At 31.8% G+C, this 27,358-nt stretch overlaps 1 protein-coding gene across 1 annotated transcript in view; it reads right to left on the reverse strand.

The window, feature by feature from the left end:
- LOC118183399 (uncharacterized) overlaps window positions 1-27,358 on the reverse strand; it is a 291,111-nt gene that overhangs the window by 64,368 nt on the left and 199,385 nt on the right. The window contains exon 2 of the mRNA XM_035352922.2: window positions 5,393-5,607. Within this exon, the coding sequence (XP_035208813.1) occupies window positions 5,393-5,607 (215 nt within the window). The remainder of the gene's footprint in view (window positions 1-5,392; window positions 5,608-27,358) is intronic.

Below are 27,358 nucleotides of genomic sequence, written 5' to 3' on the forward strand. Positions count from 1 at the left end.
AACTGAAATTGAAGTTATTGTTTTATTGTGTGATACTTATCCATTAATTTGTTAAAAGAACTGCAATACACTTCTATGAGTTTTAATTACTTTTAGCATCCCAAACCTTCCAGACTGCATGTTTTGGAGCCTGCTACAGAACTAAACTATGTGACCTGCTATACTAAAATATAACAAACGAAAACTGAGTGCTTTTCGTGTGACGTCACACTCTGCTTATTGAATTTATGCAAAAACTCAACTTTAAATATAAGAATATCATTGCTAAATTCCATAAACATCTGAAACTGAATCGATATTTTTCATTCATAGCAACTTACTGAGCACAGTCAAACGTCCCGATAGCTTCTCCATAAAGCCACAAGCAGCAAAGCGGTAGTTAATTCCGGGTTCAAACCGAACCAGCGGGTTTCATGCGAATTTTCATGTTTACGCCATGCGTAAGGTGAATACGAGCAAGTTTCCGTCGAAAAGGCCTCCATGAAGGCATCTCTCCGTTTTGGTTAGACAACCATTATATGCTTTGTCATTTTCAAATAACTTAACTTCCCTGACAAAATAATTTACTAAAATCCTATAAAAGTATCCAATGATCAACATTTTTACATTCCTTTATAATTATAGCCCAGTTTTCGAAGGTCAGAGATCTATTAAAGAATTCTGTAAAATTTTAAAATAGCTTCTATAGAGTTATGTATGGAAAATGTATAGAAATATGTTTAACTATTTTGTAGAGATTCATGCTAAGATTCTATTAAGACCTGTACAGTTTCTGAACTCCCCATGTATGGTATATTATAAAATGTGTATCGGATTAATTAAACTGACTGAAAATATCAACTGAAATAATCGACTGAAAATATGAGATCCAGTTTGTAGAAAACTGGCTAATATTTATTCTAAAGAATTTTAAACAAATTCATAAAATACGCTATAAAAACTTTTGAGTATTTAAAAGCATTTTAAAGTGGCTTTTTAACGAATTTTTTTAGAATTAAAGTGTGAAACTAAATTTTCAATTTTAACAATAGTTTTTAACCTATATTTTGGCATCATTGGCTTTTATGAAATCATAGGTAAAGAAATATTTTTGAGGCAGATGTGATTTTTTTCGTACTAAGAAAATTAATATTGTTCCGATTTTAAATAATATTTAAATAAAAAATATAAATAGTTGTTAAACTTAATTAAATAGTAGGAAGCCATTTCTCATATCAATAATACGCTTATTATAATTAAAAGCATTTATTTCCGAGAGTAACTCTTTTGTAATTAACAAATTTAACTGATGCTTTTACAACATACATTTGTGTTTTATTCTATAAACAATACTATACAAAATATTTATAAACAATACTGTGCTGCACAAAATGTTACAGAAATGTAGAAGCTAAAAACGTAAGCTGAATGGCAAAAATGTCTATTCAAAAATAATTTAAGACATGAGAATATAACGCGAATGATTTCGATTTTTTTTTTTTATGTTCTATACCAAAAATCATCAAACATTAAAAAATTATTTCGACTGCAGCTTGAAAAACCTTACAGAATTCTGTAGAATACCATTCCATAAAGGCTTTATAAACCTTCTGTGTGATTCGCGAAGCTACCTTATTGTTAAAATTGTTCCTTATTGTTACGTAAAAAATGTGCACAGCCTTCGCCGGGATTCGAACCCTGAAACTCTCGAATACGTGTCAAGTGTGCTACCAATTACACCACGACGTCATACGGAATGCATGGAGACAATACTTTATACAATAGTGAATTACTAATGAATAATGAATGCATTTAATCAGTCACTGAGATTTATACGTAACTGTAGAACAATAAACATTTTAATATGTAAAACAAGGAAACTAAAGTAATAAATCTAAATTCAGAAAAACGCCCTATATTTTCTGTACATAGCAAGTACGCAAGAGATACTTGAATACAGTAAGGATGTGAGGTGAAAATCTTACTAAGAACATATTCAAGTTATATACGGAGAAAACAAGAAATATACTGATGCAGCCTCCCAAAACACTGAAATTCACACCTGTGTTAAACTACCGGTGTCCAGCAATATTACCCGTTCGACTACTGATGTGAAGGAAACTGTCTTGAGATATATATCTATTCTAACTAATGTTTCAAACTTTTGCACTGACATTCATGTAAATATTTTCGAAATAGGAAAGGTTAAAAAAATGTAGCAAGGAATAATTGATCTTGAATTCAAAATATGATCTACTGCAACAAATTTTCCCTGCATTTCAGCGATAATTTTATTTAGCAAATAATACTAAACAATCTGTGCAATAAATAGCACTAGAAACTAAAACTATTCTGTAGTTTCAGTACTAGTTTGGTATGAAATATTTTTAGATGCCTATTGTTTGGTTATGTATGCATTCCAGAATTGACTTAAAATATGCATATTATGCATTTCGTGCAAGTCATTTGTTACAAAGAGCCTACTGATGCATTGTTTATGCTTCGAAAAACGTTTTTTGGATGTATATCCTTTTTTTTTTTCTTTTTGAATAGACAAGAAGCTTATAGATCTCTGTTTAAGAATAGGTTGCCGTATATGCGTCTAGAGCTGGATAAAAATTCACGTTCAAAGAAGAGAGGAAACGGAAAAACAAACCTATATTTTCTTGAAGCGACAGCCACTAAAGTCAGTACACGTCAGTTGGCAGCAGGCGAGGCATACGTACTGTTTCGTGGGCACCTCAGAAAGCGTGTCACGATTTGAGCATTTGAAATTTATCCACAGAAGGTGAAAAATAAAGAAACTCAAAAAAATACCGAAGAAAGAGAGGAAAAAAAATCAGTTGTGCTTCTGGGAGATTGCGTCAGTTTTATTTTCTGGCATGTTTGGTGAAGGATTTGTTACTTTTCCTTAGTCTTTTTCTCTTGCGTTATACGAATAGTCGAAAATCGTAACACATTCAAAACCTTTGGGATTTACAAAATAGGTTTGTTGTTGGGTAACTTGTATATAGAAGAAAAACACGTTTTCTTTACCAGCTTCTTTTCTACATATCTTTAATTTCTGTTTGCTTTGAACTTTCTTCCGCCCCTCTGTAAACAATAGGATTAAGCAACGAAAATTGTGAACAAGCTCAAAGATTATTTACATTAGCATAATATGAATATTTTAAATTTCAGTAAATTTAAGATATGCATAAGAAAATAAGCTTTCTAAATAAGTTTTATTTTTTCTTTCTTTTCTTAGCTAATTATTCTCTTTCAACGCTCTAATTTCCGCAACGTTGAGGAGCATTTATGAATAAAACTAACACAGGGATTTGAACTTGAGAAAAATTCATATTTTTTCTTCTCAACAGATTGAATAAATAAGGATACGTATGCTCTATAACTGATTATAGTTTCTAATGTCTGCCATTCCCGTTTTTGCTTTTAAAAGATCTTCATGTAATAACTCATGTAAATAATAAAATAATAAATTCATGTAAATAATAAATTTATTTCATGTAAATAATAAAATAACTCATGTTAATTGCATATGAGATTATACAACGAATATAATTCTGTTAGTTGCGCATTGATGCTTAAATTGCAAATAGTCGTAAGGTATACATTTGTCGTTGTCGTTGTATTTTTTTTCGTAGAAATGCGGCCATAGGGCATACATTTTATGTTCGATTGTTTATGTGTAATTAATGAAAAGAATGTATACCGGAATAATAAGCACTGATTACTTAAAGAGAGAAATTATATTTCCAACGCATTTTTTTCCTTGCATATATCGTTTGTACACAAGAAAAGACTACAAGTAGAATAGCATCGGGACCAAATGCAGATTACATATGCAAGAAACACAAAATGTCATTGTGAATATTTTTTTCAGTAAAATGCTACATGTTGAAATGCTTAATTAGACATTAATTAGAGAGCCAGCAAGTTTTTCGTGGAAAATTTTCAATCTTGCTTATGGCACTTTGTACAATACCTGAAGTTGATTATGGAATGGTTACCGATGGCGCATTCACAAATGTGTTTGCTTTCAAATATATATGCAAATTTGCGCATATTCCGCTGTTAAAACCACTGGGTCGTCATACTTTCCGAAAAATCAGCGATAGATAATTACACCACCTCCAATAAAAATGTTAATAACAAATGTTATAAACAAACAAAATTTTTAAACAATTTATTACAAATGTTATAAACGTTTTCATAAGCTAGTATCATATTAAAAATTACATACTTAGATATATTTCCGCGTTAAAAACTCTTCTACTCCAAATATGAATACTCTTCAATCCTCTCAATAAAGCCGAATCTCTGTTAATACTTTCCATTAATGAACGATACCTGGTTTTTTGGGGCCTTGAAGTAGTAAATAACTGTACCCCGATTTAGTTGGCGTTTCTGCTTAGGGAACAGAAACGTTCTATCGTGAATATCCGCTAATCGAAGATGCAAATGTATTATCTTTCGAACTCAGAAATTTGTTTGTATTGACATTAGAGAACATATCTATGCAGAACCATCTACTGCTAGACTAAACTAAATGTCTGATTTTCCTTTCCCTTGAGTATGCTAATAATTATTTATGTCTTTCATTTCAAAATTTAAAATGTGTAAATCTACTAGGCATTATCATGTAAATTTTCTCTTGAAATTTGAATAAAAATATCGGTTTTCTGTTTCGAAAAATACATTAAAATTCAACAAAATATGAAACATTTGCAAATGAGATTGCCAATATATTTTGAGCCCTGTTTATAAAATAACGGTAATGGCTCAAAAAAGAATATTTATTTACAATTTTTGGTCAATGTAATGTTTGTCTCCTTCGATTCATTCCCCATTGGCTCTCATATAATTTTCCTCTGCTCGAAGGCATGTTGCAGTTCATTTTCTGATAAATGTTTTAATAGCTGTGACTGTTTCATCTTAACAGATCCCCATGACTCAGAACTATTTGTTTTTGTACAGACTTTATTTTTGGAAAAAGGAAAAAGTCATAGATTGCTAAACCAGTAAATTTGGAGAACGAGCAGTTTTGCAATCCGTTAATCTACAAAAACCTGCTTTACTGAGAGTGTTATTTGTGAAATCAATCATATACCAGAGTTTTGGGCTTTTCTTCCCCCCCCAAGGCTTTTTCTCAGCTTAATGTTACTTCCCTATCTTACCATCTAATACTTCTGGTGATTTAACGCATAAATACAAAAGTACAATGTTGCTGTTGTTATTCATTAATGAAGAATTGTAGCTAAATGTTAATATCGCATTATTTTTTTAGTTATTTATTTTATTTTCAAAGCTACTACTTTTATACCAATTTAGAATCATCTTAAAGAAATTGAAAACTAAGTCTAGAGTGAATAAATCATTAAAAAAAAAAAAAAAAAAAAAAAAAAAAACTTACGTCTACTCGCACACCCTCTAAAGGCAGAAACTGCCCAGGAGGCCAATCGTTGGGGACGTATCTATAGAATTCAATATCATCCTTATACCATTTCACAGAATAAAGGTTGTCTTTGTCTAGCTCATAGCTACAGATCAATTCTACAGATTCTCCTTGATTAGTTGGGCTCGGGACGTCCATCATCAGCATGCGGATAGCAGCTAAACTCGGCGTGACTAGAAAGAAGTATATTAAACATAAATCAGAAAGAAAATGAATATATAGCTAAAGGATTTCAAAAGTAGCAACATAATTCAATTTACCATTACTTTATTTACACACATCGTAAAACTTTCTCGTATGGAAAGTTTTAGATATATAAGCTGTTAAATCTTGTTTCTATTTTAAATTTTGTTTCTATATTCTTAAATTTAACTTTGCTTTATTTCAGTAACCACCAACCTGAGGAAGAAAAGTATTAAAATGACGCACGATTGTAAGATTTGTTGATTTTCTGGCAACTTAATTAGTCATCGAGATAAAGAAATATGCATGCAAGATATCCCATAATTAGTGTTAAGCATTTGAAATAAGTGGCATCATTACTGTAGGGCTCAGTTTACAACTTTTCGACATGCTACTTCATAGCGAAGGCACCAGTCTTTAAAGTTTAGCGTCTCATTTTTAAAGAAACAGCAAACTTGCAAGATGACGTAGTTTATTAAGAGCTGAGTTGTCAGATAGTCATCTTAAAATGCAAAATTCGCTAAAATAACCTATTCGACTGTATGCAAATCGATTTCCATATCGAAGTTCATTAATTGTTTGAACAAAATATATGGTAATAAAGGATGACCCAAGAGAAACTATAGATTTGACTCTGGCACATTTTTTGATAATTTCACTTTGTAGTAAAAAAATGAAGAATATAAAGCTGCGATACCGAAATTTGTTGCACAAGCGCTAGAGCAGTAGCATCTGAGAGGATTGTAACTCGTTGCAACAATACGAGCGAAATTTGGTGCATTCTTAAATACTCCAGGAAATGCTTGAAAGATAATAACGACACATACTTAGGCGATTTGCTGCAGTTGTTAGAATTAATAGTAGAAATTCCTAGTATCTACTGTAACAGTAAGTTGTTACTCAAGAATAAGCAGTCAAGACAAAAATATTCAGCGTAATAAATTTTAAAAAATTCTCACAACTTTCAAGCAAATTAATATCATAGTTATCTATTAATCCTTTTCAGAAATCAAAGCAATTCTTCATCAATAACATGCTTTTCTCATCCCGTAAGCTTTAAAATCGTATAGATATCATTCAGCAGTTACTTTGCATCAAGGATTATGTTATATTTTAACTTTTTTAAATTCAAAGATAGAAAATACGTCAAAAATTTCCTTTTTACTGTAACCATCATGCATTTCTAGTTCGAAAACCTGTAAGTGGTTCTAATGTCCCAATTACAATACTGTTTCTAGAATATGCTAACATTGATTATGAAACAAACTCTCTAGGTAGCTTACTATTGATGTTAAATAACCGCTCTCTCCTGCATCTTCAGTTATTCTCAATTTTTAACCCTTCCAAGGCTAAGACCCATAAAGCGTCGCCATCATTAAGGTGCTATATGCCCCTTTCGGTGAGCAATATCTTTTCCTAATTGAAGTAATTTGGTACATTTGAGAACAAATACAACTGAGCCCTTTTCTATTACCATTAAAGATAAGGAAGGGCATTTACAGTTTTTGATAAAATGAATTTATGGGTTTTAGGCGTTAATGATTTGCTAGATCTACATGAGTCTTGTCAGTACTTGGCTTTGACAAAATGCCAGCAGAAGTTTGAGTTAAAGATTTTTTTCACAATCTAAATAACTTATTGTATTAGCGCATATATTTAAGTGAAGATTATGTTACCATTAATGAATAACTTTGAGATAACTTAACAGCGTAAAACTTGGATAGTAAAGTCTTACACATAGTGATTCGTGTTTAGGTCTAAAATTCGATAAAATTTAATCTTAAATATTTTAGAGAATTCTAAAATTAAAAAAATTGATCTTCCTCTTATTAATATTTTCCTTCTTCGCTTTTCAAAACAATTATTGCCATCAAATCGAACTACAAAAACCCCATCAATCTAATATTTGGTGATATTTTGGAGGCCAAATTGTAAACAATCGTTTTTCTCATTTTGGATTCGATATACGGATGGCGTTTTTGCCCCTTATGATAGTAACAGAGATAATTTAAACAATAATGTATCCACAAATTCTTTTGATTTAATAGTTTTATTTACCTCCAAACCGAATTTCTCAACTCCATTCCTTTCCTTAATATTTTAATAGGATTATCTTTAGTCTAAATACGAAATTTTAAAAATTTAACATTCGATACTCGAGTGTCCTTCTTCCATAAACGTGCTTCAAGATTATTAGGTAGTTATAACATATTTTTTTTGTGTTATATAATATTGACTTTCTATGTTATGCCTACGTAAAGGTTCTGAGACTCTTTTTTTTTTTTTTTTTTTTTGGATGATTTATACTAGTCATGATATCCCTTGGCCTTTTATTTAATTTTATAAATTATTCAAATATATTGGTAGCAAGCTGCTATAATGTTGTACATATATCAACACTATTATATATGAAATCACGCATAAAATCTTTATTCAGCATAGATTTACCATTACTACTAGAATACTGATGATCAATTTTAAGCCTGAAAACTACTTTTGAAAGAAAGAAAAATTATTCAAATATTTAATTATTTATATTGTATTGAATGCATATTATAGCTAGCTGAGATGTTAACTAAGGCAGTTTCTACTCGGTAATTTTGAAGACACTCACCTTCTTACGAACTTTCATTTTACGAGCTTGTCACGGATTCGAATAAACTTGCTTTCAAGGGATTAAATTTGTTTGCAGTAGAGAAGAAAATAAACAAACGAAACGTAGACAAATAAACAAACGTTCCCTACTTAAATGTTCTCGACTTATGACGGAAGAAATAGAAAACTTGTTTAGATACTTATTTTTATAAGAAAGATACTTCAGAGATCAGTAGTACGTAACATGCCAGATCCTTCCACCTCTCATCAGAAATGTTGCCTACTTATCTTGTACAAATGTTCCCTTTACTTGTGGATGAATCTATAGAGGGTGAGTCAGGCACTGAACTGACACTTGATTATAAAGATCATATAGTTTCATCCTCATCTCAGGCACACACGCCAAGAAAACGACTATCCAAGGTAAATTTGTAAAGTAAATCTTTTTACTAATTCAGAAGTCAAAGAACAAAAATCAGCGTTATACCTACAAAATTTTCACAGGACTAGTTTCGATGGTTTTACCGAACCATCATCTTCAGCTGCAAAACCGCAAATGAACAAGATAGGAAATAATGATTAGATAAGATAAGAAAGCCTGGACAAGAATAAGCAAGTGGCGCCATCTGTTGGCGAAACCAGAACTAAAACATAATTTCTCTAAAAGCCGAAGGCAAATTTGGATTGGAATTAGGATCGTTAACTAGGATTGGAATTAGGATCTAATCATTATTTCCTATCTTGTTCATTTGCGGTTTTGCAGCTGAAGATGATGGTTCGGTAAAACCATCGAAACTAGTCCTGTGAAAATTTTGTAGGTATAACGCTGATTTTTGTTGTTTGACTTCTGAATTAGTATTTATTCGGTGTGTTATTGTGTCTTAATTAAATCTTTTTAGCTCAAAGAGGCTTTAGAGCAGGATGGCTATTAGTCTCGACAGGGCATTTTGCGTCACTTCACTCTAAATGCCCGTTTCAGATTTCAAATTGTTGCCACCAAATATTATCGTCGCGCATTATTCAGAAGAATTTGCATGGATGTATGAATGTTTCTCGCATTGTGAAAAAAAAAACAGTACCTAGAGCCATCCAATTTTGTATATGTTCTCCTGTTCCCTAATACGGGCACCTGAAAAGCCAAATTTTGAATTTCGAATTTGTTATTTTTTACACATATCATGTTTTGTAAAATTGTAACTAGGTTTCAATTTAAAGCCTCAACAGTTTCAAAGCAAACAACGGCAAAACTATACAGAAAAAAGGCATTTTATCTCCAGCACGCGAGACTGTCTAACGGAAATTCTAAAGATATGCTCTGTTTAAATAATTTGAGCCCAAACTGACATTCGCCCAAATGCTCTCGAAACCTATATATGTGTGTAAATGAAAAAAAAAATGCCTTTTTGAGAGTAATATAAAATCTGAAAACTTTCAGATTTTTTTTTAATTTAGTACACTGTACTCTTAATTTCAAATGTATTACTTATTTATTTTAGTATTTTCAATTGTTTATTTGATAGAACTTAAAGCTCTGATCTCACGAATATTATTAGGCGATTATATAGCGATCCTAGGAACATTTTATGGAAAAAATAGTGTTATGAACGACTCTTCTGAACTTTCGTAAGATGGGTAGCATCTGTATTTTGTAAGAATATAATAGCACCTCGGTATAAATCCGCTTTGAAAGACGTCCAACATGCTATACGTTCTGTTTAGATGCGAAAAATTTGTTTGGTATGCGACATTTATTTGGAATACGATTAAGCTCGATGGGCCACGAATACGCCCTTGCTACTACTTTCGAAACCATGCTGTGACTTCCCATTAGCGTCAGAATGTCTATTCCTACTATTCAGAAAACAATTCGTACCATAATCTTAAATTTTGGGAACTCTATTTTTTTTTTTTTTTTTTTTTTTTTTTTTTTGTCGGGTAAAGGGGGATTGTTGAAAAATATGAACATGGCATATACATATATCGAAGACTTGGCTGTTGCATACCGTATGCCAACAACAACCGTGTAATAAGCAAAATCAGACTGATGTTGCAAATGGGTTGCCATCGATTACCAAACAAAGACCGGAGAAATATACCATACTGAGATATTTTTTCTGATATGGATAGTAGAAAAACGTTTGTGTACAATTTTTCATCATTTACAGTATATATTTTGCTCTCTTCACTTGTATTTTTGTATTAAAAAGCATCATAATAATAGCAATAGGATTTTTTTATAAGAACAGATGAATTATTTTCCCTTTATTTACCATTGGAAAAAATTGTTTGGTATAAGTCTAATGATCTGGAAAGGATTAATGATGTACAACGAAGTACCATTATATTATATAACTGCGGGTCATTTATTATCTCGTATTTGAAGCCCATTAACAGCCGAACAGCAAGAACGCAGAGCACTTTAGTTGTTCGAACTCAGTTCAAATGCAGAGGATCGAGCAGGCTACAAGGTAGTTTTCGCACTTTGTGTAAAATAAATATTCGTCAGTTTCCCTTATATAGCCCTTCACGGAGGCATCTCGACCTTAAAGCAGTCAACCTTCTCGTGCTTTGCCAAAATCCAAACAATTAAACCCGACGTTATATTTGAAAATTTTATTGAATTTTTAAATCACTATGATTATTATTCTATTGTAGTAATAACATTAATGAAGTTTCGTATTCTCGCTGAGCTGTAGAGCATTTCATAAAAAATGCAAATACATATGCGAAAAATTTTAAGATGCACTGAGATAACATGGAATACTTTGGTATTTCATGTGAAAAGAAGTAATAATTTAATTAGATCATATTCAGCATCACAAATCACACTGGGATGCCCTAATGGAGAAATTTCCAAGATGAACTAGATATACGTGTAAGATTATACCGACATACCTACATTTCGAATAAACAAAACAACTGGATATCTCCATTAGTCAGCCATTTTGACGTCGGCAACAGAACTCGCGGATGTTTGCGGCTTTAGAATTTCTCCAGTGTCGTAAACAACAAATAAGTTTTTATGTTTAAAAAGCAGCTATTTCAAACAGCTTTATTACCTATTTTACGGAGCTGCGCCAGAAACAAATAAGAAAAAATACAGTATTAAGAAATGTTCAGAAAGCTTGTTAAATATGTTTCACAAACGCGTTTAAAACAGATATAAATATTCACAAAACTCGTTAAGGTATTAAACACATTACGCTTGAATTATAATTTTGAAGGCATATGTCAGAAATTAACAAGTACAAACGACGAACGTGAACTTAAAAATGCATTATATGATATGTTTGATCCTATTTACAGGAAAGTTAAAAAAGCGCCTTTCCTTTATCATCACTTTGCCCCAAAACTATGTTTCAACGCAGCTTACATCCTGACAATACCAAAGATTTTCTAAACACTTCTGTCTAGAAAATTAACTTTAACTGACATTACAAACTGAGCTGAGTGACAGAACTAGATTAGCAATTACTAAGAATTTCAGTCAAAGCAAATCAGTTGAATGTACAACTGGGATTAGGTTGTTATCAGAGATGTACTTTGACGTGTGTGAGTTAATTCAATATGAATTAAGGCAGAATTGTGAGCGAATATATTTACATAAGGAAGCTAGAAACATTTTTAGAAGTCTCAAGCAACATTAAAAACAGACTGAATGAACACAATTTGCAAATATAATCATACCTTTTGGAATTGCGCTTTGAATTCCCCTCATATAAAGGCATAATGCGTAAATAATAGTGTATCTGTGGGAAGATTGAAATATAATGAAGCCTCGCTAAAGCGACAATCGGCATGATATCGACAATCGGCATTGTCTTCCACATAATTTTGCCCTCTGGCAAGGTGGTTTTCTTAAAGAATATGACCATCGAGGATGTTAAATGCCATTATTTAATTACCTTCCAAGGAGTGTCGTCTTAGGCAAGTGAACGCCGTGGAAGGTATTATTGTCCAAGATCTAAAAATGTTGATTTTTAAGCCAGTCTAGTGAGAATTAATATAGTTGAACAGTTTTTAAACTGAGCTCAGAAGGCTTAGGAATTTCTATTCTCCCTGTCACCGAATTATTCATTTACGACAGTTTTCGTCTCTAATTGTTTATAAAATACGTTAGGTAAAATAGCAAATAGTATCAATTTATTCTTTCAAGTAACTTTCACGTAAAATTTATTTCTTATCTTAAGTGCACATATAAATGTTTACGTACATATGAATTTATTTATATATATATATATATATATATATATGTATATATGAATTTATATATATATATATATATATATATATATACAGGTGAATGTAAACAACTGGGAAAAAACTGAGCAATATTCGTCATAGAATGTATGGTTGGAAAGCAAGCGGTGAGAAGTTAAAGGGTAATTTTCTACAGTCACATTTAAAGAAATAACGCAAGAATGAAAGAAGGTACTTCAGAAAACATTTTAGTAACAGTACATGCTCATAGTAATTGCTCAAAAGGCCATCCGCCTGCTGTAAAGTAGGTTTCACATCTGCGGGATAGGGATTGATGCACATTTGCGAAGACACCAGGCATTTCCCGAATATCTCCGGCAGCAGCGGCGATCCTGGAGACAAGATCCATATTAGGTTCAATGGGGCACTCGTAGATTAGGCTTTTCATATATCCCCACAGGAAAAAGTCCAAACACGAGAGATCTGGTGATCTTGATGGTTAAGCTATGAGACCACCTCGACCAATCCATCGCCCTAGAAAATTCGTGGTGCGTATAACCAGCAATCCTCTCGGCAATCCAGGGTAGGAAATGCTGTTGGGATTGGAACTTGTACTGTAATGCAATTTTAGGTCATTAACTTTAATTTCTAATTTTAAAACTTTGTGGCTATACTGTCCATCAGCAGAGGAAAATATACTGCTCTTGCCAGTTCCTGATATAGGCCCGTGTAGGGCCTGGCAGCGAAGGAACCTGAATGGAAGGCTCTCTCGTGGAGATGGAAATGTGTGCTGAGAACTAAAAGCAAATTCTGTGTCAGAAATGCTGTTGGGTCGAATGACTGACCCTTTTTATACCATTTATTTACAATGCCACCTAGCAGTTCGCCGTATGCGTTCCGTCCATGCATTCTATGATGGATATTGCTCGTATAGCAGCCTTCTATCACCCCTAAAGTTTTGCCCTCTTCTCCTGATTCATCCTGTATATTCCCACTCTATTACCAGGCTCGGTGAGCTTAGTTTTTTTATTATTCTTATATGCTTGTAAATTATGAATTTTTTGCCTTAATAGAGATTGAAATATGTAGGTTTTATGTTCCAGTTAAGGTTTGTTGTGGCCTTTTGTTAATCTGCATGCAATTGTTGCAGAATTATCAACAATTTAAAACTTTAACTGGCGAATTAAGCCTAACGAACAGCCATTTGTTTACATTTGAAACTCAGTAGATTAGTGAATTAAGTCAGTTTTGTGCACCGAAAAATCTGTCGTCTTGTCTGCTGGCCGCATTGCTTGTTTTTGGATAGAAACTCTAATTAATTTTAATTGTAAAAATTGCTTTTTCTCTAACTGTTTGAGCTGTATTTGGTGTTTTATATTTTCTGTATTTTGCAATTTTAATGAAGCTATTTTGAGTTTTTATGTATTTTTGCTATGCTGCAAAGGGAGAACTGAATTAACTGAATGAGAAATATATTTCTAATGACATTCGAGAAAAGGCATATAATTTGATAGGCCATACAAGGAAGTCATGAAGTGTCTGATTTTTTTATACTTCTTGATGCATCCTAGAGTTGAAAGTTAAATATCCCAAAGTTGAAAGTTAAATATTTTTTTTTTAATATTTCTTGATGCATCCCAGAGTTGAAAGTTAAATATCAGAAATATTTTTAATTAATTTTAAAATAAATATTATTTTTAAATAATTTCTAAAGTAGATAATTTGGGAATTCTTCTGTTAATTATTCACAAGAGGCCTTATTTGATTCACCGCTGTCTTGGCTCTGGTGCTTGATTCTCAAAAACCAACCCTTCGCCCTGTACATGTAAAAGATGTAGTGTACATCAAAAGAAACAGAAGGCAACACAGTTAAAAGAAATAGATTAGATTTCAATCATATTACCTGATTTTCACGATATGGATTAACTAATGAAAAATCAATCAGAAAAAAATGATCGATGTAAATATTTTCAGCTACTTCTTAAACTTCAGAAAAGAAAGTACTGAAAATCATCTATAAAATATCTGCCAATATATATTTACTGCAAAGGGCATTAAATGCCCTTATTTCTCTTTTAAGGTGTTAGAAAAATGAATGAATTTGACATGCGCTAATCTGAACATTTGTATTGAAAGAGAAATACTATGAGATAAGGAATAATAACAAAAATCATCCAATTTTCTCATATCTAAAAGCATCGATAAAACGATCACGGTGCTATCGATTGTAAGCAGCGGTGGCAAAGGTTGGAAGGGAACGTTTTCTAAAAGATAAAAAAAAAACCTTATCTTAAAACAATTTTAAAGTAGTATTTAGTTTACTGCTTAAAAAAATATTCGATAATCTTCTAAACATGAAGCATTCACTTCTTTCAAAAACATACTTAAAAAAGAGAATTAGTGTTGGAGTTCTGCCAGAACGTTTTAATGGCAGAGTCTAAGAAGTTCTAGCGACTTAATTCTAGTATGAAACTAACTCTTAACAAGAATGCGTGTTAATAATTTACTTTTCACCATTTCATAGAGGCGTACTAAGAGCCGTTGGTAGTTCAGTTATGATCCACTAACCATATCTGGCTGGCCAATATATTCATTAAGATCAGTATATTAGTTTAGTTTTAGTTAACAGTTTGGCTTATTCAGTTGCTCAAATAGTTATCACCAATAAAAAATCATTTCAGTGTAGCTGTAAAGCTTCGCCAGACTTCGTAACACTTTCAGCCATTTAACACTAGAAAAACTATGAAGAATTAGTAAATAAATAATATCGAAAGCGTCTGAGAGAATTCCGTTGGAGCACAGTAGTATGTTCAAACTGAGTTTCCAAAATAATACGTTATCTCCGTTTCTATATTGTAAGCACGCTTTGGTAGAAGGAAATGTATACTTCAAATGTTGACCATAACAAAGAGGTTGACCATTTCAGGATTTAATATTTGGTTTGAAAAATTATGAAGAAGAAGAAGCGGGCGCAAATCGACCCACCTAACGAAACAAGTTGGTCTTATGTGCATAACAGGCCACCCAGGAATATAAAGATATTTTCTTCCTCCTTCCAGCATGCCTTTGTGGTGTAACGGTAGCACACTCAGTGCGTATTCGAGAGGTTCAGGTTCGAGTCCCGGCGAGGACATTGCGCATTTGTGGTAATTTATATTACATTTAAATACGTTAAGGATTATTAGCCATAACAGACAGCGCTAAGAATACTGTGAACTTATGAGCAATCCATTTTCTTATATATAATGCAAAGAAGTAGGCCGGATTTATTGAAGCAAGTAAGCAAAAATAAGTATTCACTTTTGAGAAATGGACTATTAAACAATTTTCTGCAAGATCCGGTCGAGATCCCAAGGTATTCCCAAACAGATGGTGACTTTTCGACTGCTATTCGAATGGCATTAGAAGTTGAATGCGAATTGCTGGTAAAACATTTTACGAAACCCTACAGTTTACTTCAAATGACATGAGAATTAAATCAATAAAAATGAATTACATTATTAATTATTAGAAATAAATTGTAAGTATTTATAAGGTATTTTCTCCCTCCTTCCAGCATGCCTTCGTGGTATAGCGGTAGCACACTCAACTCGGCGCGCGTTGGAAAGGTTCAGGTTTCGATGCCCGGCTAGGGCATTGCTCATTTTTCATGTCTGCCTACTTCAAAATAACCTAATGTTATACAGTGGCGCCCTAACTAAAAGGTGGCAGATGATAATTCGCCATCACCAGAATTTGGAGCTTGGGTCCCCTAATCTTCAGTCGCTCTTTGAAAGGGGGAGTATATAAGGTATCAAAAGCTAACCAAACAAGTTAGTCTTATGTTCATAACAGGCCACACAGGGAGTATATAAAGAATTTTCTTCCTCCTTCCAGCATGCTTTTGTTGTGTAATGGTAACACACTCGGTGCGTATTCGAGAGGTCCAGGTACGAGTCCTGGCGAGAACATTGCACATATTCCCCGTTTTCTGGATCAAAATAACCTATGAGTCTACACATTGATTTTTGTATTAGGTGACCTGAAGTGTATTTACCTGAAGATAACATTTGCATTTTAATACTGAAATTTTTAGTTTTGAGCTTAACCGACTGATACACTTTTAATGGTCGTAGGTGCAGGAAACAGGAAAACTTTCTTCTTCCTTCCTTGCTATTTAATACTAATACATTATTAATCATTACGACATATGTTTTTTCGTTGATTTCTAAGAAGTCAATCAGAAAATGTTTCAAAATTTGCTAATTTTGTTGTAGAAATGTTGATACCAGAACTCATAGTGGCATAAACCAAGCCAAAAGGTAATATTTTATAAGAATTTTGACAATGCTTTTAAAACCAATTCTAAGAGAAATTTTTGATGTCCTACCTATTAATACTGTCGAACGGGCATACCTTTTCTGATGGAAATTGTTTTAGTTTTATAAGGTATTTCTTCCTAACGAGGCTGCCATTTATTTAAATTTGGAACTGTTAGCAGAATAGAGAAGTAAGTCAGTTGGTGCAATAGTTTCAGTTTTATTTATTTATTTTTATTTATTTATTTATTTATTTATTTATTTATTTTTTTTTTTTTTTTTGGTCAGCGGGAGCGAAAGCTAACTCACTTTTGCGCACTGATATTTTGGTCTTTCTGCCCATTGGCCGAATAGCTTGAACTTGAGTTTTAATTGCAAAAACTGTTTTTTTTAACTGTTTTTAACTCTATTTGTTGATTTTTTTTTCTGAATTTTACAATTTTTTACGAAAATATTTTGAATTTTTATGTATTTTTGTTTTATCGCAAAGTGAGAACTGAATTAATTGAATGAGAACTGTATCTATTAATGATTTTCAACGAAATAAGTTTAAATGAAGTGCAGCAAACAATTTTTATAATTTAACAAGTCGTACAATTGAGTTATGTGGTGTCCCAATCAGATATTTTAATTACTAAATGCAAATGTTTCTTTTGTACCCAACTGTATTCTTAAAAGGCGATTTTCTTAATAGATTAGTTAATTTTATATCATAGTTTAATAGCCACACATTCCAGATTTACAAATAAATTTGAAATTGCAGTTTTATTTATCGCCTGCAAAATATTTTTTAAGTGAACTGATTAATTTATAGAACTGAAATCTGATTACAATCTTTTTTCCTTAAACAAACCGAAAAATTTGCTAAGAGATAAAGAAAATTTGAAACTGGGCATAAAAAATTTAAAGAATCTATCATAAAAAAATTTAAACTGAACAATTAAAATATGCAACATTTATTTTATCAAACACGCTATTCTTATATTAATTCTTTCATGTGCCTCTTTTTATTATTTATTTGCGAGTAATTGCCAAAAAGAAAAACTAACTTGAGTTTAAACACAGAGAGACAAAGATCTACCAGAACTGATTAGAAAGCTATTTGTTTATTCAAGCCGTCGACCTGTCTGCTGTATTGTGGTTGTTGTTGTGACTTATCTCACTTGTCTGATAATGACATAAGAACAAGGCCACAAAATGCATCTCGACAAGGAGTGCAAGGCTGCACCTGTCGTTGGCAAGAGAGCATCATACAGGTGACAATACAACTTTGCATATTTCTGCTCCCAAGTTAGATCAAGAGCACCCCGAGGGCAATTAAAATTAATAAAGCTGGTTATTTATAGCAGATCTGAAACGATGCGTCTCAATAGTTTTATCGTCGTATGAAAGAGACTAAGTCGAGTAGTTTTGGTAAATAACAGGGCCCATTTTACCTGTAACAAATTGCTTATTGTTTTTCTAAAAATATTTATTTGATAAGATATACGTAGTTATCATATTAGACTATTCTTCGCAGGAGACGTTCGTTTACCTGCGAATAATTTCAAAGGCATCATGATATCAAAAGTATCCATTTCAAGGACTTTTTTCCCTACTTAATCCAATCCATTTTTAAGGTGATTATATGGGTACGCTTGCAAGTATTTTAAACCGCCTTTCCATTTGTAAGTATAACCATTTCCTTTATATAAGACTTCATACTCTTCTTAAATTTTAAAACAACATTGTTACTTTACGATTCCCACGGTAAAGAATACTCAGTTCTCTTTAGATCGAGCTGCTATGCAAATAAAAACCATATTTCACTTTTTGTTATTCTTGCTTTCCTTGCATTTTAATAAATATCCCCTTTAATAGTACATTTTAAGAACAAAGATTAGGAGTTTAGGTAGCAAAAAACATCAGTTTTTATGGAATGAAAAATTTTTGTTATATAATACTATAGAATAAAGTTAGAAATGTTATTTGCTTCGTCAAATTTTAGTATTTGTTTCGTAGATTTTTGAAGCGCTCCAAATAAGATTTGCCACAATTTTCCAACTTAGCTACTTCAGAAAAACATGAGTGATAGGCTTCTAAAAATAAATAAATAGATAAATTATTAAATCTGATTTGATAGTCCACTTCCACTATTTCTATGGCATCCGTTTATTCAAAATCGTATATCAGTACTGATTAAACTTCTCAAAGCTGCTGCTGTGCTACGCCAGAAAACTCTTAAGGACTTTATTTTAACGGGATTAAGTATTACTCAAAACTATTTTCCCTCGACTAAGTTTATTTAAGTTTAATTATTTTGGCAGAAAGTTAGCAGGTGTGAGTTTAAGACGGAGCTGACCCTCAAGGTGTTCGTTAGACTTCTGTTAAACTATGAATACGGCAGTACCCCAATTAAAGGAAATTTCGGCCAAATATTATTTTAGATACACGTAAACTCGAATAAAATGGAAGGCGGTAGAAACCGTGATTTTAGTGCAGGTATAGAATATTTATCCACATGTGTCAAACAGCATCATTTTAAGTCTTTGTTTACAGTTTAGTAAATATAAAGTTTTATCAAAATAAAGAAACTCTTAGTTTTTAGTTACTGTGCATAACTATTTTGTTAATACTTAAACAATCGTAATAAATAAATTTGTATAGTTATTCTTATATTTCTTTAAGAATTGCTTGTGTTGCACTAAATTTAAAATAGGAGAGTAAAACCTAACGAGCATAAATTACTTTTCAATGTGTTTATCGTTCTGAATTTCCAAAATTCCAAATCCCCAAAATTCCAGCAAAAACCAAATTTTCCTGTTGTTCAATGTAAAATTTATACCTCTTCAATGACATTTAGATCACTTTAATTGAGAAGTCTTGCCGGTATTTTTCGCGAGTTTAGTACAATATTCATGACAACGCTTTAAAGAATTTAAAGAAGAATGCATTATTCTCCCTTTACAAAATGCATTAATGCGAATAATATACCGTGTTAAATGAAATAGTGTTAATAGAACATAAAATTGCATACAAACATTATAATTCTGTCAGCTATTTGTTAAAATTTCCACGTTTATGTTTCTTTTTGAGTACTGATATATAAAATTAAAAGAAAGCATTTTAAGCACCAAAAATGTTAATACATTTATTAAGTAAGCAGTTTGTTTTTCAAAATATAAATCTATAAAGTAAATCTGGATATCCGTTTGATTACCATTCTTATCATACTTCAACCTACATAAGTAAAGGAGATAATGTTTGCAATCCAAAAATTCGATTGCGAGTTTTCAGTGAATGAGGATTAATTAAGAGCCACAACACTATTTTTACAATGATATATTTCTGTCTCTTTGTGTGTATGTGCGTAAGGATGTTTCGACCACGATAACTCATATATCAAACTCATTAAGCTTTCTGTATTCATATAAAGAATCATTTACTTTTGTGTAAAACTGGACGACCGGAAATGGTGCTTGAGACTTAATGGCTTTTTAATGGCAAAACGAGTTACAAGTCTTATTAGTCTTTAAAAAGGACCAATAACAGTTAAAATGCGTTTTTCTCCCTCCTTCCAGTATGCCTTTCTGGTTTAACGGTTTCATCAGAAAACTTTAATTATTTTCTTGGAATATCTTTTAGACAATAATCGAATCAAACTCCTCACTAGGAGTTTACTAGCCTCTTGTGAAGCGAATGAAGCTATCAGAAGGCTGGTAAATGTTAAAAGTCCAGGCTTTGATAATATATATTCTAAATTCGTAAAACATCTAGGTTTAAATTCTCGAAGTTCTATGTCTAATCTTTATAATCAAAGTTGGTGAGAGAGTAAATCCCTTTAATCTGGACTAAATCTATCATTGCACCAATTTTTAAAAAAGGACAAAGCATGTAAGTCCTAATCAGTTAGGTTCATTCTATCCTTACCGACGTATCTCACTAGCTAGTGTGGCAGCAAAAAACAATAGAAATACGGATTTATTTTGTTTTTAGTACGTAAGAATTACCTGTCGTCTTCACTAGCTAGCTTTCGAAATTACCAATCAACAGACCAATAGATTTTGCTTCCTTAGACAAGGCATCAGGAATACTATAGCGTCTTCCTTCCTAGTTTATCTATAGTCTTTACTTCAGCCTACCACAGGTTTTGGCGCTTAAAACTTAATCTGCAAACTTAAGCCTGGCATAGTTTGTAAAATGCTTGATTGAATTTAAAAACTTTATTAATCAGCAATTTCATGTGGTCTGGTATTTAAAGCAAACATAAAATTTTAAACAAACTGAGACTGTCCTGGCTCAAGGTTCAGTTATTAGACCATTCTTATCCAATATGGTATGTGTTAATGAGTTTCCAGATTTATTGGTCAGTGACTATGCTATCAAAACAGCTCTTTTTGCCAACTATTTGCAAAATGTGATCTGGTTTACTGCACTGGAAAAAAAAACGCGAAAAGAGTTTGAATACTAAGTTAAAAAAAAAATTAAAAATATGGGTTACTTGGTGTTGCTCAAATAGTATGATTTTAAATCTAGACCGTTGCTAGTTTTTAACTTAATGAGATAAGGTTTTATCCCTCGTCTAATACACCGTATTTATGGTTCCTCATCCATTTATAATTCCATTTTTAAATAATCCTAAATATTATGGTGTAAGAAACCTCATAACCTGAAATTTGAACATAGATTTTTTTAATATATCCCATAAGCTGAGTTTATCTTAAACATCATAAATATAGCCTCATAAAATGAAGAACATATTTAACATTTTAGATCTTGTTTGCTTAGTAATAAATTAAATGTTTTTATTTTATAGCATTTTTAGAGTTTCAGTATGTATAACCTGAAGACCACCTCATTTATCATAATTAATATTAAAATGAACATGCTAAAGGTGATTATTAAAAGCGTTAATAACAGCGACAAGACCGAAACAGTGACGATCAACTCTAAGACATCTAAATGCAGGATCAATAAGTTGCATTCTGCTCTGTAAGGGGGAGAAAAATTATCCTTAACAAAGGAGAGTTTTTTTTTTATAAATTATATAAAATAAAAGCCTTTTTAGTGTCCCACATCAATTTTACATTTACGATTTTAATTTTCACTTGCGTTTGCAATTCCGAAGAGCAAGAAAGCCGACCAAAATTTTGTATTCGGGTTGCAGCCTCAGTAGTGGAATAAGTAAATGAAATAAAAGTATGATTTACGGGTGCGTAAAATTTTAGGGTCTATCGTAAAATAGGACGTGGGGATTCTATCATCTCGGGCGATATTTTCCGGAACTAAAAATTCTGTGTTTTCACAGGGACTCGAATCCCTGATCAAAAAATATAAAAGTACACATGATTTTGAAAAAAACCTTCTCGCCGAGCAAAATATCTTCCTGGTTTACTTTTTTCCCTCCACATCTCAGTATTCAGATTGAAATTTGAGAGGGGCCTTTTATAGAAGTGGAAGTTTTCTTTTCTATATTTTATGATATCAGTTTTACCATTTGATTACTTCATTAATAATTGCATAGGCACGAACGCTGAATTTTATATCCAAATTACATTTTCATAGGGAATTTCTGTAACTGTGGAATAATGTAAGCTCGTTTGACCAATCTTCTGGCTAGCAGCTATCTAGATTATATTTCAGAAAATTCTGTCTATCAAAAATTTTCGAAAATATGTCAGCACATGAACACTTCAGTTGACAGTTTTCGTTAGAAACTTTTAAGGTGTAATGTATGATTAACTAATTCGTAGCCTATTTACGCGTAATGAAAGCAAAGTACATATTATCTCGGATTGTTTTCGAACTTATTATTCTTCCATTGTTAAGTTGTAGGATATTATTACAGGTAGAAAATATAATTCTGTGGTCTAATCCAGGGCACATTTAATTTTTACATGTTTAATGATCCGAAAGGTTTACTGGTAGCGCTCGAACTGAAATGTGGTGAACAATAATTCATCATCAGCCGAATTTGGTCCACTGGATCTCAAGGCCTTTCCTTAGTGCTTCGAATCTCGGCAAAAAAGTCAGTTGAGTTTCGAATTTCCCTGTTCGAAAATCTGAATAATTTCCATTAAAGTTTTTCAAACTAATACTAATTATAATAAAATAATTGTATGTTCTTAAATTTTTATGCAGTGAAACCGGAATTTATATTTACTTCTGAAACTGCATCTGAACTTCAAATTGTTTTTGTCCATCTGAAAAATGCCTAAAAATGTATTCTAAAGTGCTTAAAGTTAGCTCCGTTTTCATGCACATAATGTATTCACTCAAATAATGTCAGGTATTACTTGCTTCGTTACCACATGTACTTTGACAAGCTTAATAACATTCATGTTTGAGTTTAATGGATGCGTAAGTCGGTGGTCAGAAATTAAATAGCAGTGGAATGAATATGTCATTTTCTGCCAATGTCAAACTAGTTTGAATTGAGACATTCTGGGAATGGGGACCATATTCATTGGTCTATTACCTGTCTTCCCTGCCATTAATTATAAAAGCCAATAGTTTAACAGTGCGTTTGGCCAAATGGGTTTTACATGTTCCTACTCCGTCGTACATGCTCAACTCTTCAACACAGCAGTAAGCCAGCATCATCCTATTTCGAATTCTGTCACTGCAGGGAATGAATGATATCCGATGATATATGACTCTTCTTTCCTTGCCGTCAGTCACAAAGATTCAATAGTGCTTTCGGCTGTTAGGCTTTACGTACCTTTATTTTTTAGATCTTGAGCATCACTGGTAAGAATATAATGTTTTTCGCCAACACTATTTCAGATCGAGCTGAGACACCTTAGGAAATAGTCCCTAGTGACCTAATGCCTATTTTTGGCTTGTTCAACACTCGATACTATTACCACAAAAGTACTCTTTTATGTGCGAATACTTCAAATAGATATGAAGGTGATAAATATTTACGAAGGATTCGGTATCTTACTCCTTAACTTGAGAGCCACCTTTTTTAATAATTTCACAAAAGGTGTAATCGATAAATGTAGAAAAAAGTACATGAATGAAATTTGTTTCACTACTTAACATTTTTGTAGGATATTGTGTACAGGCAAACGGTATGTATGCATTCATAAACAAAAATAATACAGTAGAATTAATTGGCGAATCTACTGAATACAGAAGCTATGAAAGCACATATTCCAATAGAAACGTACAATTACAAAAATGTTATTTAAATGATTGAATAAACAAAAATATTTATTCAGACTTATTGGATTCTTTTTTAATTGAAAAACTAAATTGCCTTCGCATATTTGCAAATCGTTTAAAGTAAAACTGAACTATGTAATTCAAATGTATTTGCAATGTATGTTTGCTTAGAAATAATGATGTTTTAATAAGAATATAATTAAGTTCACTTTTTATTGCAGCTATAAAGCATTTTCAGAAATAAAAATTCGTATTACTAAGTATAATTTTTAAATGTTTTTAAATATTGTATTTAAAATTTGTATTTAAAAATCTGTATTTAATAAAAAGGTTCAACAACTGAAGTTCCTTAGCAATAGAATTTCAGTGCTTTAAGCTTTTATATATATATGTATGTATACATATAGAGATGTGTATATATATATTCAACTCTCACAGAAGACAAGTCCAGCTTTTCAGGCAAGTAACATTATAAGGTATTTCTCCCGCCTTCTTAGCGAGCCTTGGTGGTGTAGTGGTCTGCACGCTCAGCGCGTAATGGACAGGTCCGCGGTTCGATTCCCGGCGAAGGCGTTGCATATTTTCATCTTTCATGCTTCCACTTAACCTAATGTCTCTACAGTGGCGCCCGAAATAAAAGGCTGTTGGATGATGATTCTCCTCAACCAGGATTTGGCGACTAGGGCCCCTTAAAAATACCAGCCGACCTTTAAAAAGGGAGAAGTATATAAGGTATTTCTGCTGCCTTCTTAGCGAGTCTTCGTGGTGTAGTGGTCTGCACGCTCAGTGCGTAATTGAGAGGTCCGTAATTCGATTCCCGGCGAAGGCGTTGCATATTTTTCATTTTTCCTGCTACCAATTAACCTAATGTCTCTAAAACATTTTCATTAGATAAAAGTAATCAAATGAAGGGGGGAATCTATATATCTATAATCTCGATAGATTTTTTTTATATAATTTTTAAAGAAATTTCTGCTTACTTCTCTGGTTTTCTTGATCTATATTTGACTGTTTTTATCATCCGTAGAAATTAATACACTTGAAATTTAATATCTATATATCTATAATCTCGATAGATATTTTTTATATAATTTTTAAAGAAATTTCTGCTTACTTCTCTGGTTTTCTTGATCTATATTTGACTGTTTTTATCATCCGTAGAAATTAATACACTTGAAATTTAATATCTATATATCTATAATCTCGATAGATTTTTTTTATATAATTTTTAAAGAAATTTCTGCTTACTTCTCTGGTTTTCTTGATCTATATTTGACTGTTTTTATCATCCGTAGAAATTAATACACTTGAAATTTAATATCTATATATCTATAATCTCGATAGATTTTTTTATATAATTTTTAAAGAAATTTCTGCTTACTTCTTTGGTTTTCTTGAGCTATATTTGACTGTTTTTATCATCCGTAGAAATTAATACACTTGAAATTTAAATAAAATCACAGATTTCTTCTTTACGTGAACTGATTATTTAAGAGAATTTTTACGAACTTCGTAAGACACAACAATAAAAATAAACGAATATAATGTGTAAGGAAGTAATATATGTGAAAAACATTTGTATCATTAATTCTCACAAAAACAGGTCTTCTTTTTTTAAATTAATAAAGAAAAACATCTTGGTCAAATAATCGAAGTAAATCGAACTATTCTTCAAAATGTGGCGAAAAATTAATAACGACATTACAAATTTTATATAAACTTCATCTAAAAGTTAATTTCTGTATCCGATGGTAAAAGTAGCGAAACTCAGAGAGGTACAAATATATGTGCAAAAAATGGCTTCAAATATAAATTTTTAAAAATTAGAATGGGATTTAGGAAAAAACGTTTTTTTATTTTGTATTGTTATCTCCAATGCATTTCTGGGCAAAAACGGAACTCGGTAGCTATCGGGAAAATGCTGAAAAATCGATGGTAATGCTTTGACCACAGAGACAAATACTTTGACCATAGCGAAGCTAGGTAAACAAAAACTCATAAAAACAAAAACAAAAAACACGGTTACTATTTTTTTATTAATTTTAGGAAATCGATTAAGTAATACTTTCATATGATGATTAACATATTTGATCTATGACAATTTTTGTTTTATACTAGGGTGAAATATTTATCTTTATAACTGTGGAAATTTCAGACCTCTATAACTAACAATTATTCCGAAATCAGAATTTTAGTGTCTCATAAAGCAATATAGCATTACGTTTCACAATGAGATTTAGTAATCCACTTTTATAATTAAAGTACATAAATTTAACAGATGGTGTACAATTAAAAATGACTTGGCAGATACCATTACAAATGATTTTAAACGCTAATGGATTCTTGAACGCTGCGGTTTTTAAGATTAATAAATGGAATAGAATAGTGAGTGAGTGTTCCGCTTAGATGGTTTCCAATCCCGAAGGTGAACTAAATGGAATTATATACCATAACAACGGCAAAAATTTAAAAAGTTACAATGCTGAATATTTTGTACAAATATTTCTATAATTTACAGTCTCTTTTTGTCCAAAATTAGTTCACATTAATAATCGTTCTGAGTACCTGAAACAATTGCTCAGATTTATACTTCTTTCTAAATGAAAATAAGCCTATGATAAACTTACCAGTAGATGAGGATTATTTAGCTTGATAACTGTAGACTCTAAGTTTTATCCTGATTACCTGCTTTAAGTTCTGGTTATTTCAAACATTTCGAACATAATGTTATTTACGGAGGTTTCTGCTTGTCTTGAGATTTTCTCTATTTGACCAAGGACTACTCTTTTTTGGGGGGTCTTGGACGTCCAGGTTGTGCAGGCACACTCCACTGGTTTCTTAAGTGCCAGATTCTTGCATTAACACAAAGTAATAATGATTCGTGTCACCTTACTCTCCACACTTGTAGAAGGCAGTGTCCTTAAGTCTGAATGAAGATATACTGGGAATGGCCCATGAATTCTGAAGAATTGTGTTAGGCAAGCACGGTGGGTCTTTATTTCCATGTTAACTTTTGGAAGTAAGAGAAATGTCCATAGTCTTCCCTCCTCTGCCTACTGCAAAGTCTATTTATTAGAAAAGGGGGCGGAGAAATAGCCTTTATAAAATGGCAGAAAAATTTTCTATAAAACTTAATTTCTTCATAAATATTTCTTTTAACAAGGAGAGGGAGTTTATATGCAATCAAAAATAAAAATATATATAGGGAAGAATTAAAAACACAGTATCGTAGTAATATCATAAACTTGAAATTATATTTGCAAGTAATGCCAAATGAATAACCACTACTTTCCCTTCCGCTTCAAACTACAACTTATGTTTTAAAAAAGTAGAAAGTCGCCTAATTAATATATTTTTATTATTAATGTTTTAGAAGAAGGCGAAGAGATTTTTTATAAGCTATGAAAATTTCAAAAATTTATAATGGATACATTTTTAGACCTTGGAATTTTAGTGTAATGCATAGTCATATAAATAGTCAGGGAAAAAAATCAATTCA

This window comes from Stegodyphus dumicola, chromosome 1 (assembly GCF_044657685.1).
Source record: "Stegodyphus dumicola isolate Sdum_Otavi_A_Nest chromosome 1, ASM4465768v1".
In the NCBI taxonomy this organism is placed as follows: domain Eukaryota; kingdom Metazoa; phylum Arthropoda; class Arachnida; order Araneae; family Eresidae; genus Stegodyphus; species Stegodyphus dumicola.